This window comes from Ostrea edulis, chromosome 7 (genome assembly GCF_947568905.1).
Source record: "Ostrea edulis chromosome 7, xbOstEdul1.1, whole genome shotgun sequence".
Classification (NCBI taxonomy): Eukaryota; Metazoa; Mollusca; class Bivalvia; order Ostreida; family Ostreidae; genus Ostrea; species Ostrea edulis.
Window position 1 is genome coordinate 63,670,194 of NC_079170.1, and position 13,053 is coordinate 63,683,246.

Below are 13,053 nucleotides of genomic sequence, written 5' to 3' on the forward strand. Positions count from 1 at the left end.
GTATATCATATACTATATTTATCTGTCTGTTTTGGTAAAATTAGGTAAATAGGCTATTTGTTTAAATTTCAATATTGAATGAGAGTGAGTGTGTGAGATAGCATGCATGTGAGTGAGTAACTGTAGATATTTTCATGGTTTGTTTTCTTTTTAAATACATTCCTAAATTAAAACGGTCTTAGGTGTTATTTGGAGATAGCCGGGCTTATCTACGTTACATTTGATGGCAGCGGTGTTGGAGAACTTGTCTTTCTCCAAATCATTCAAGTGTTTCAATAGTGAACGTTTGCCAAGCTAAATCACGTTATCGAAATTAGTTTAAAAATGAAGATATTCAGTTGACTGTTAGTCGTAGAAGGTGTTGTTGATATGTTGAGGTAACTTGTATGGTTCATCTATTCATTTTGAAAAAAGTGTGTATTTCAGATGAATGTATACTTTTGAGTAGAACGACATTGGCTGCTGAATTTTTCAAGGCACGGTATACTAGTTCTCTTTTGTATTTATCACAATATCCACTACCACTGAGAGAAAGACACTCTTGGAGTTGGGTACCAAACTGAGACTGAGGGACGAGGACCGGAAACAGATAGTACGAGAGGTACGAGACAGCCTGAAAAGGAAAGAAGTACATGGTTATAAAAACAAGCACATGAAGAACGTGGATTTCAGAGGCAATAAGCTCGTGGGGAACGTCAAAATCAACTGTGAGGGAAGAAAAAACAGACAGTTGGCAGTGTATGTGCATAAACAGAAAATAGAAGAACTTGAAGTTGAACATCAGTCCCAGATAATTGCAGCAGAGGGATCTCAGAAATCCTCACTAGAGTCAACTCATGCGATTGAAACTCATAAACCATTTAAAGGTCCTAAACTACATGTACCTCTGTTTAATGAATCCAGAGACAATATTGACGCTTATGTCCAATGTTTCAAGAGATATGCCATAGTGCAATATTGGAACTGCTTAAAGCACCTGTGATAGGAAAATCCACGAATGTTTTCTCAAAACTACCGCCTTCCAATGTACTTGACTATGATGAACCGTACAAATATTTTGAAATGAAAGAGGATGGTTTTCGAACATCTAAACTTGATGGTAGTGAGACGTTTTTACGGGTTTCTTCGAGAATTGACAATTATCTATTGCACTTTCAAACACTTCAAGATATAGCGCTCTTGGCGAGATTGACTGGTCAACTGGAGATGCATACTCCTCCTGAGTACCTGACGCAATCTCTGCTATGTGTGCAGGGTCCGTAATGCATGCCCCTCTATTAATTTTGTATAGAATTTATGATACCAATCACTGTTCGATATCTTCATTTGTTTATCAACAAAAATGTCCCTTATGTAATAGTTCTTTGTTTATTTTGTGCAACTTATTGTAAAAAAAAAATATGCTAAATAAAAAACCGTACATTTTATTGCTTTAAAACCATAAGATTTTCAATCGTGTGGGATTGATTAGATACAGATGCAAATGTATACATGTAGGATTTCATACATGTAAAGAAAATGTAGCTTCGGATGCTGGTTGCCAAAGGGCGTGTCAACGTACCAAGTAATGTTATACAATGTAATCTATATTCCCCCATCTGTAAATCCAATCAAATTGCGTGTTATGAGTAAAGCTTCATAGTGAAAATCAAATTAATACATATTATTGCATTTTTGATCGCTGTTAAAATATTTTTGTCCCCAGAACAATTATTATACAGTTATCCAAGTAAATGTGAAGTTTACAGGTCTATAAGGAACAAGAATGCAAAATAAAGAAATAACTCTGTATGGAAAATGTATATACAAGGTACAACGGTTCTGAAATATGAAATGGTACCGTATATAATAGCTTGTTTAGTATATATGCGCATTTATCCAAGAGCCCGTGAATAGTGTTTGTTATTCCGGAATATTCCCCGTTTTGCAAACCTAGGCTCTGAAATTAGCACATGCTCCATGCTTCCTCTCTTGAATTTTCCTTAATTTGGTAAACTGTGCTAAAATTTCCCTTTTGTAATATCCCTGCAAATTATCCCCCCCCCCAACGGCCTTTATTGATCATATTCTGCTCTTTGTTATTTATTTTTTAGTGTCAATTCGAATCTGGTCCATTTGCGCTTATAATTGGTACAAATTTGATGATTTTATGTTCTTGTGACGATTTGATGTTTTTGTGATGATTTGATGTTATTGCGACGCTTGTGCATTTGCGCTTACCCATTGCACAATGAGCCTATTGACGGGTCGTCACATCTTCTTTTGTGAATTGTGAACCACCGAGGTGGTCTAAAGGTAGAGCGTTTGCCCCGCATGCGGAAGGTCGAGGTTCGAATCCCGGCCGCGACATACCCAAGTCCTTAAAACAGGTGGTGATAGTTCCATTGCCAAATGCTCGGCATCAGGTGTGATTGTCACGGGTCCTCGGAGATGATCTTAAAAACAAATGTACCATGTCACAGTACGTGTGGCACGCTAGAGAACCCTCATTGCACAATGGCCGTAAGCGTCGAGCATAGGACTAAATTTGAAGCCCTTCGCCGGTATTGGTGACGTATCCATATGAATGAAAAATTCTCGAGAGGGACGTTATACAAGCTACAATCAATCTTTTATGAATTTGTTTTGTAATGAGGCGGCCCATTGCATTGGTAGCATCCGGACATGCGGGCCATTAACGCCATACAAAGAATAAACATCTTGACAATTATGGGCATTGCGTTTATTTATCAGCAATCTTGGATGAAATTGATCCCCTATATAAGATAATGTCCGCAAACTTAATAATACAGAATACTGCATTTCAGTCTCAAATGCAAGCAGCACAGAAGAGAAATTATTTGATAATTTATTATCCATCATTGTGATATACGTACTTTTTTGCTTAAGGATGTACGCCACGTTTCTCAATAATATAATATGTATATAGTTTTTCGTGACATTTCACGAACAATTAACTTGCATTCTATCTCGTTTCTACAAACAATATTGAGGTATATTACCATATTTGTTTTAGATTGAGCATATATTGATACGTCCTCGTTGTTTGCAAGTAAAATTATTAGGTCTCCTCTTACGTATTGCCGCAAGTCTTAAAAATAGACAATATGAGTACTGTATAGAACATGGAGGGGACGAAGTGGTATTACCACTGAGCTACCTAGTCCGATATACAAAGTATGGTAATATTACGACAGTATAAAATTGAAATTTTTATCCGAAAGGAAATGAAATGAAAAAAAATGATTTTGAGAAAATACCACAAACGACGCGTATAGTGTGTGACAGGAAGGGAGAAAAATGCAACGGACCAGACCGGGATTCGAACTCGGGTCCTTTGAATATCTAGTCAGATGCTCTACCAACTGAGCCATCTGGCCACCGGCGATCGAACTCGGCTGACCGTTACATTCCTCCTTCCTTAAATTGTCTTCATACTTGAAGACATAAACCCAGGATCTTTATCCCCTGGGAGGCATTTTCACCTGTCAGTTCCGGGGGCTGGTCTACGGCACCAATGTAACATGAAGGGAGAAAATACAACGGCCCAGACCAGGATTCGAACCCGGGCCCTTTGAATATCTAGTCAGGTGCTCTACCAACTGAGCTATTTGGCCACCGGCGATCGAACCAACTGAGCTATCTGGCCACCGACGATCGAACCCGACTGACCGATACAAGTGATTCCATCCTATATATTTAACTAAAATCGATTCTAAATACAAGTAATTGCGTCCAACCCTCCTCGACCGTGGTGTAAGTGGTGGCAATGTATTTGAACAATTTAATGTCCACTTTAAATTCGCCAGTCTGGCAATTTCACAAACGAAACACCTTTTTTGTGTCATTCTGGGGGAAATCACAAAACATCCATATAAATAATTGAGAGCTTATATAACTCTTTCAAAGGTGAAATCATGCTTCGTAAGAGGTGTTTTAACGAGCCATTAATTTTTTTTAGTGTAATTAGATACCTTAAGAATTTGTAATTTGATAATTTGTATCTTGTCACGAACCTAACAAGTGTCTATACTATAAGGTTGATGTTTCCAGTGTATGTGTATTTGAAATATGAGAAGCTTTCGCGGATTGCTAGGGATTAATTTCTTATTGGCTGGAAAACGTGAAAAAGCATTATACGAAATTCATTTCAGACTACACCTACAAGGAAGATAATGAAAAAGCTGGGAAAACCTCAAAGTATGATAACATGACTTTTATCCAGGGTTGGGCGGTTTTAACCGGGGGTGGTTTTAACCGTCCCGGTCAATACTCCCAAAGTGGTCAATAATGGTTAATACTGGTCAATTGTGATTTAAACTGTCCATTTTCCTATTTTTGTACATTTCTTGCAAAGATAAAGATAAATTAAGTCTTTTCATTATATGAATCAATTGTTGATTAATATTCCTCATTAGATAATCAAATGTAATTTCATAAGTTTAATATATTTGGTTTGCTGAAACTGACCAAAATATCTTCAGTACCCACCAGAGGGTCACAGTTCTAAAGCATAGCTTGACAATTGGAGACAGACCTGTTAATACATGTACCTGGACAGATTAAGAATAAAAGGTAGCTGAACATTACCTGAGCACAGGAAGCAGAGTTGACAGGTGTTGATAAGCATAGCCTGGGACCAGGGATGATCTGTGCGTGTGTGTTATTGTTATGAAAACATCACCAACCCACCCCCTCAAATGTTTATTCAATAGTTAAAATGAAGATTGAGGAAACAATACTTATAGGTAGTTCTTGTTAAACTAAGGAATTTGAACAGAAACTTTTACATCTTCCCCAATTCAACAGAGTCATTTGTACATTATTTATTTAATATTTTGACTTATAAGTATATTATAAACTGATAGTGCATGTTATGAATTACAGTATTTACCATAATGGTCACTTAAACATTTAAAATAAATAACACAGACTATAATGACCAAATAATTTTCAATCGACCAGTATTAACCAGTATTGACCGGTGTTAACCAGTATTGATACTCATATTGACCACTTTTTTGCCAACCCTGTTTTATCATCACTAAAACATGTGACTTTTCAAAGCTTTACACGACGATTCCTCAATACCAATCAACAACTAAGCTCTGAGACACCAAAAACAGCTGCGTCTTTAATAAAACATGTAACACGGAAATATCTTGTGATCATTCATTCCAAAATTTACTTTGCTAACAAAACTCTGAAGTTGATATGAAAAAGATGCCGGAGTTCCTCATTGACAGCATCTACGTGGTCTTTGGTGATCAGGTTTTCTAATAGTCTGTTGGAATTTCCATGGGTACGAATTGTGCCTCTTTATTAGCTGACCTGTTATATTCTTTCAAAGAAGAATTTATTTAAAAGATTCCACATTAGAAAAATAGTATCTTGTTGTGTCTTTCAACTCGACATTCAGATTCATAGATGACGTTTTGTCAATCAAGAATACTTATCTTTATTCATGTGTCGATTCGATGGATCCCAGTGAACTTAATATAAATGACACCAGAGTCTTCCACATCTTCTTACTTACTTATGTTATTGAAAATAGATGCTAACGGCAAACTAAACAAACTCAGCTTTATGATCTAAGCTTTTCCATTATCACACTTCCCATGATATTTCTCCATAGAAAACTTCCCATATTTATATAGTAATATTCAATTATCTGTAAATGGTGTTCTCTCAACTGCTCCGTTATGCCAGAACATGTTCTGCGTCTTATCAATTGTTTAAACCAAGACGGGTCACTGACACATCAGTTAATGTGATAGGGATTTCAACAGTCTCTTTCAAATCAGCTTTTCGCAAATGATATGGTGTTAAAATGATCTTCTTTGCAAATACAACCTTTTATTAGGTCAAATGCTGTATGACGTGTTTCATACCTCCGGATGAGACCGCGAAAACCGAGGCCCCGTGTCACAGCAGGTTCCCGAGGCCCCGTGTCACAGCAGGTTTGGCACGATAAAGATCCCTCCCTGCTCAAAGGTCGTAAGCGCCTAGAATAGGCTTAAATTTTGCAGCCTTTAACTGGCAACGGTGACGTCTCCATATGAGTGAAACAGTATACAACCAACCAACCAATTGTTAGACCCTTCTTTACATACTGGTTTAAACTACGGATCACTTCATTTACCTGATCAAGATATAGGACTCATGGCCGGATGTGACCTGTCAACAGGGATGTTTACTCCTCCTAGGCACCTGAATCCGCCTCTGGTCATGTTTGACGTGTTTCTTATTAATTGATATAATAATGTTCTTTACATATTGACTACGGATTACTGTTGACCTGATTCACGGCGGGTATATGAGTATTCTTATGCTTACTCCTTCAAGGCACCTGACCCCACCGCTGGTATTGACCCTACTCTTAATTCTATATTCTTTATAGGATTTATGAGATTGATACAATGTATATACACAATATTGGACAAATCACAGAAGTCACAAATCTCTTTCTCTTCCCCCTGATTCACGTCCAGAACTTTTTCTAGAAATGAACATAAAATTTTGAATTATCTTGCATGAAATATATTACATAACTTCTTCCAGCATATACAGGAAATAAATTTTTTTCTGATGTTTAAAAAATTCAAATATACCGGTAGATTAATGCATTCTAAGATAGAGATACATTCCATCTGCAACTTGATTTCTTTTAAAATGCATATCTTCGAATTCAATACAATATGAATTTCCAATGTCATCACACATTCATAGATTGTAACACTGATCAAACGAAACGATTTCAATTCCCTGTTTGCGATAGAACTCCAGCATTTCCTTGCTTCTCAAGATTGACATCTCGTGCTCACGGTCTGGTGATGCGGAGAAATCGTCTGGCCCTACTCCACAACCGCCGTCTTTACCAGTTATGTATCCAGGATGCACCATAAACTCACATGTTATGACGTCATTTCCTGGAGGACCGTAAACCTTTGCTATCTGTCGTTGTAATCGTTCAAGTGTCATGTCTGGCCCCATTGTTTGCAATCCGACAAACCGGTCGGTCACCCTAAACGGATCAAGTAATGTTTTGATTTAAAAGGTTAGTTTGCAACGAATCGGTAAAAGTTTATAAATATGTGAAAGTTACAAGCACTATTGAAGGATACGATTCCAAAGATCAAATTGTCTTGATAATTAACGGACCAATGAATTCCGTTCATATTGAATATTTGTTTTACTGTTACAGTAACACAACATGAGAAAATGAAATATGTTATTTTTCAGTGTAGCTATAGCGCCACAGTTGCCATGGGAACCTAACAGTTTCAACCTTCCGTAATAAATGCCAAAGCAGATGTATAAATGTGTAGATTTATCGTCTTACCAAATATTGGTTTCCTTCATGGTAGATTTTGCACTTGCAGCCTGCTGAACTACTTCTCGGAAGGACGCATCAAAGTCGTCAACAGCATCGGCAGTCCAGGAATACACGTGGTTGGGTTCAAGGTCTTCGTATGGACATCTTGTACTCCGCACCCCGTTCTCCCGTAGAAGTGACCCGAAAACTTCACAGACACCTGGATGGGAAATAAGATATGTATTTTATACAAAAGCCTTCAACTGAAGAGATGCACATATGTTATAAACGTGCTTATAGGTTCATGTAAATGCGTACAATCGGGTGTCGTCTAAAACAAGAGTGTTATGGACATTAACGGTCCTTTGAGTTCCATACAAAGTAGATAATGAAAAGAAACGTATTATGTGTATAGATAGTGAAAGGGGCATGGACATGATTTTGGTACTAATATTATTCAGATATCTAATCAATTCTATGATAGTATTTGATTCGTGTAAAACATAGTAACAAACGTAAATTTCAAACACAACCGCAAAGATATATTTAAGACAGCTGTAAGTTTCATTTTCAAAACAAGACACACGTCCTTTTTATGCCAAGTGCCTCAACTATAATACGCTTTAGAAATATTAGTGTTCTCACCACTGCACTTGGTTTCATATCTATGGCTAGCGTGTTCACAAACACGATTTTGCAATCCGGATTTTAGATAAATACAAGGTATATCCTGTGTAAAAATATATTTGATTCATTTATTCTTAAACGATCTTTATTTCTGTAACAAAAATACTGTCAATTTCAATCGATGGGTACTCGTGTCTTCCATTTCCAACTCCTGTCGAATAGAAAGAAACATATAATATTTTGCTGAAAAATGGAAATCATAACGTAGAATGAGAGATGAATTTCTCACCAGTCAGGTGAATTACACTTAGATCGAAATAATCGACAGTAAGGCTGGTGATCTAATATGTAACTTTTAGAGTATATGCACTTTCTGTAGAGTGAATACATGATGGAACCGAACTGACACTCCGGTTTTCACAGATTTATGCAAAAACATTACGAGTCACCGGACGAACTACAGCAAAATAAATGTACAATACTCGGTGAAAGCACACCCGTGATAGCCATTCAACTGGACTTATTTCAGTCTGTTATTCATCAGACTTTAGTGCATCATTCACAACATTTCCATTTTTCATTTGCATTTTGGGAATTCGTTGTTACGACAGTATCTACAGTACACTATATTTTCATAGATCAACCAGTCGAGAAGTATGACTACTAAAGCTGACCTGGTACAAGATGAGCATGTTGATGTCCGTCAATATGTGTTGGCTTGTGTCCCATCAAAGACTCAAATCGGTCTATCTGGCTCTGCATCTCCTTCTTAAACTATAGATTAATCAATTAATACCTTGTAATATTGAATCTACTATATCAAGTATGAAATGAAAATGTTTGCTATCTATGTGGTCTTGTTTTGCTCATGTTTTTGTTTGAAATAAACACAACAGTCTTGAAATTATAGGCAATATATAACAATGTCCTTTGGTGTATGTAAACTTGCTATAAAATGTTAAAACTAGAACAATCTCAATGCACTGCATAACATAGTAATCTGATATTTCATAAGGACCGTTCTGCAGTGTATACATTTCTCTCTTGATTAGTGGAATTTCACTTTTTCAGTCACCAATCCAGATTTTTAACGATAAACATAATGCTTAATCATGAAATAGACACATATACATCTGGAATTAAGATTTTAAAGTCCTCAAAGGATTATTAATCTTAAAAACATGATTTATAGTAATCAAGATAGATACAACATTCTCCCACAACAAACGTCTGACTCACATCCTCCAAATCTATGTCCCCATTTGCCATGGCTTTTCGAAATCCGAGGCTTCCAAGAAAGTGACCGTTCTCATCTGTTAAAGTATTTCTCTTTGTTCCGACAGGTATCCCCTCCGTGACATTTAAATGCATACCTGAAACCAACACACAAAAATACTGTACTCTACAATTGTATTCATAAGAAATCACACGCATCAACCCAAGATCGAGATGAACCAAGGTCAATATAATAATAAGTCTGTATGTAAAGAAAACAGTAGTCACTAATTCTTTATTATTTTGAAATGCTAATATTCCGAAATTTCCTATGAAAAGGAACGGTAATGAACAGTGATCAATCTCATCAATCCGATAAGGAATACAAAATTCAGAGTGGGCAAACATGGGTCTCTGAAAATACCAGAAGTGAGATCAGGGCCCTTATTCACAAAATATCTTACGACTAAGATGGAAAAAAGAATTCTGTTTAATAATTAAATACCAATCACAAGGTCATAAGTATGTATTCAACTTTTATAAACCATGGATGTACTTTACATATTAATTAAGAAAGTCTACAAGAAATGAAAAATAAGGAAATTACAGTGTTTGTAAATTTTGATCTTAGTCGTAAGATATTTTGTGAATAGGTGCCCAGGTGTCTAGGAATAAGTATTCCCAGTTGCCCGGTCACATCCACAGTGAACATTCGATTTTGATCAGGTAAACGGAGTAATCCATAGTCACCAAAAGTATGTAGAGAAGGCCTAACAATTGGAATGAAACACGTCAGACGACAGCTGACTTCACTACAGCTTGTATTTGCAAATTAGATCATTATAACGACCATAGAATTGGCGAAATGCTTATTTCAAAAGAGACTGTTAAAACCCCTTATCTGTTAGCAACTTGCCTCAATATAAAGATTGATCATACGCAAAACATGCTCTCACATTTCGAATCAGTTGAGAGACATAAACACCAAATAAAGGTGATTATGGAATATTGCTCAATAAATATGGGAAGTTTAATTTACGATGGAGAAACTGAAGTAATCCCGTTTCCCATAAAGTTGAGTTGCCAGTGTGCCGTTAACATATATATATATAAAAAAAACATATATGTTAAATAAAATATCCAAATATTAAGAAGATATCGAAGACTGTGGTGTCTATATTATTATCTCAAGCAAACCGTAAAAATCTAAAACATTTATTTGGTGTTACAATACCAATGGAATGGTGATAAAGATGACATCCCGTGATACTGAACTACAATGATAGTGTCACACTGCAATTAAAACCGATTGCATGAAAGCATGTGTCTTATAACAATGAAAACATATAGAATATCATTTGTACCTATCATTGTGATTGATCTAAATTAACTTCCTTGGTTGCGGTGAATGGGATTACCGCAGCTTCCTCGTATAGAATATTGTTGATGGTATGTGATATGAACCAAGACATAGATTATCAGTTCCTCACAGCTCTGAATCTATCTAATCATTCACAGTATGTAATGATTAAAATTTACATCTACAGTAAAAGTCACCCAGCGATCAGCATCAGGTGCCAGTGAAAATAAAATTATGTTAATTTCAGTCACATCGCGATCGATTCATCAGAGTCCACGTAATGACAATTTCTCATTTTTCAAAACTATTGGTAAATGTGAACAAAGTACATAACAGAAACATGTAATTGTGTTTCTTAAATATCGATTTACGTTGATGTACCACATGGTCACCATACCTGTTGGCATACGGGCTTCCTTTGCTCGTCTCGCCCCATCCTCCACAGCGATACCGTTGACCATCATCGTGACCCCACTGATGACCCCATCCCGGAAACAGTCCACCATTCCTCTGTTCCTCTCCACGCTATAGCCGAAATCATCGGCGTTAATGACTAAAAGCTTCCTCATGGCCGCCCTTCGTTATCTGTCTGGCTGTTATCTTTCTGCGGATAATGTAAGGGAACTGAAGAGGGTTTTATGATCCTACAAACATATGAATCACTTATCTAGAGGCGTGATGTCATCTCGCAGGTTTTGGGGGCTGATTTACATATCACCGTTAACTCGCTGTTTACTCTATATTACGTTATTCAGGCTATTCAAAGTTAGACTATAGTCCTAAAGTTATAATGGTATTGAGACTATCAGTCTCAAAGTTAATAATGTTGATGTACAATCCAAACTATCATTCTTTATTTAACGATTGAATTGTGAAGCCAAAATGTAAAACATCGGTTTATTTTTACCTGAATTATACCTCACAAAAATCAAATGCATTTCACGTTTCACATTTATACATGTACATGAATTATTTCTATGTTAATGAATTAATTTAAGCAATTAGGAAACGTGTTGAACAGACTGTACGTCCGGGTTCTCTGTAAACTTCCTCTAACACAGGCTAAAGGTGATTGCACTGTTTATGAAATTGACTAAAGTTCAAAAATGCAGCAGTCGTGTTGTAAAACATTTGATAAATCTGCATTCACATAGTGTCCACTTTTGTATTGACCAGGGGGCTTGGCAGGTTTGTGATTCCTCTATTGCAACTCCAAATTCCACGGTTAGTATTTTACGGAATCTGCTAGATTAATAATGCATTAGTGGTAAAAGGAATTTAATTATGAAGAGTAAATACAATTACAGCCTTGTTTTTGTTTACAAACAATCTAGTGAAATATTTATTTTGTAACTTAAAACACTCTAATTTTACACAGACAACTTCAACTTTAAAATCGCACGTTTTACCTTAAGAATGAAAAGGTGAAGATAACGAACAGTGATCAATATCATAACTCTTAGAAAGAATAAAAAAGTAAGAGTTGGACAAACACGGACACCTGGGCATACCAGAGGTGGGATTAGGTACTTAGGAGGAGTAAATATCCCCTGTCGACGGTCACACCCGCCGTGAGCCATATATTTTGATCAGGTAACGGAGTAATCCGTAGTCCAAATTAGTATGCAAAGAACGGCCTAACAATTGGTATGGAATCACATCAGACAGCATTTGATCCAATGATACGTTGTATTGGCAAACTAGATCGTTATAACGACCATAGAATTTGCGAATTGCTAACTTTAAGCGACATTTTTGAAACCCCTGTAAGATCAACTTGTTTGTTAGTAGCCTGCCTCGATTTAAAAACTGTTCACACACAGAAAAATGTCTGCTATGAAGGAGAAACGTCAGATGTATGGTGCCACATCATATAAAAAATTCATAACGTTCAGTAGAATTCAAATCATAAAATGTTTTTAAAATGAACATCATCTAAACGTATGACTCATCAACTTGATTTTAACACAGTCGCTCTTCACCAGAAATTAAAGGCTACCTCGGTAGGCTTTTTGACATCACACACACCTTGTCCTTCAATAAAATTGAAACTCAGAAGTATTCATAACTTGTGATCAGTCATCCACAAAACTCTGTTAAACACCATTGTAACTAAATGAAGCTGATAAAAAATGAAACTGAAGCTCCCCATTGGCAATATTGTAAGTTACCCAAGGATAGGGGTTTGCTTGTATATTTCTGAATCCTCAGCAGATCCACTCATGTCAGGATAATTCCAAAGATCATTTAACTTCAATAAACAATATCTCGGTCACACTTCTCTTCCATTTTTGGTGAAGAATACTAGAAACTTTTCAGTCTTAATCTGTATTTATTATGATGAATAAACAAAACAAGGCACAAATAAAATCTCTTCATGTGGTGAACTCTGTATACTACGACAGGCTTTATACAAGTGCTGAATTTTCAAAAATACAAGTTTTGGTTGTCCAGTGTGGTAGGAGATTTCTAACTAAGTTTTTACTATGATTATTACATTATGAGTAGTCTCACCTTAATTTTCTTCCAAGAGATT

At 36.3% G+C, this 13,053-nt stretch overlaps 1 protein-coding gene across 2 annotated transcripts; it reads right to left on the reverse strand.

The window, feature by feature from the left end:
- Positions 1-6,379: 6,379 nt before the first annotated feature.
- Positions 6,380-12,673, reverse strand: LOC130048386 (carbohydrate deacetylase-like). 2 transcript variants are annotated; one of them, XR_008797174.1, is made up of 6 exons: positions 10,915-12,673; positions 9,182-9,315; positions 8,617-8,716; positions 7,343-7,535; positions 6,612-7,024; positions 6,380-6,499 (listed from the first exon to the last, which is right to left on the reverse strand). XR_008797174.1 is itself a non-coding variant. In XM_056145042.1 (5 exons), exons 1-5 carry the CDS (start codon positions 11,084-11,086, stop codon positions 6,724-6,726), a joined length of 900 nt encoding a protein of 299 aa, XP_056001017.1. In that variant the 5' UTR covers positions 11,087-12,673; the 3' UTR covers positions 6,380-6,723. The 2 variants fall into 2 exon arrangements, 1 of the variants encoding a protein (XP_056001017.1); XM_056145042.1 differs by having other exon boundaries at positions 6,380-7,024.
- Between the last annotated feature and the right edge of the window lie 380 nt (positions 12,674-13,053).

Excerpts from the sequence above, each read along its gene's own strand:
- LOC130048386 (XM_056145042.1), bottom strand. The coding sequence starts at position 11,086 with ATGAGGAAGCTTTTAGTCATTAACGCCGATGATTTCGGCTATAGCGTG. Across the intron at positions 9,316-10,914 it reads GGAAGCCCGTATGCCAACAG|GTATGCATTTAAATGTCACG; the intron begins GTATGGTGACCA and ends TGTTGGTTTCAG. Across the intron at positions 7,025-7,342 it reads ATGAAGGAAACCAATATTTG|GGTGACCGACCGGTTTGTCG; the intron begins GTAAGACGATAA and ends TGATCCGTTTAG.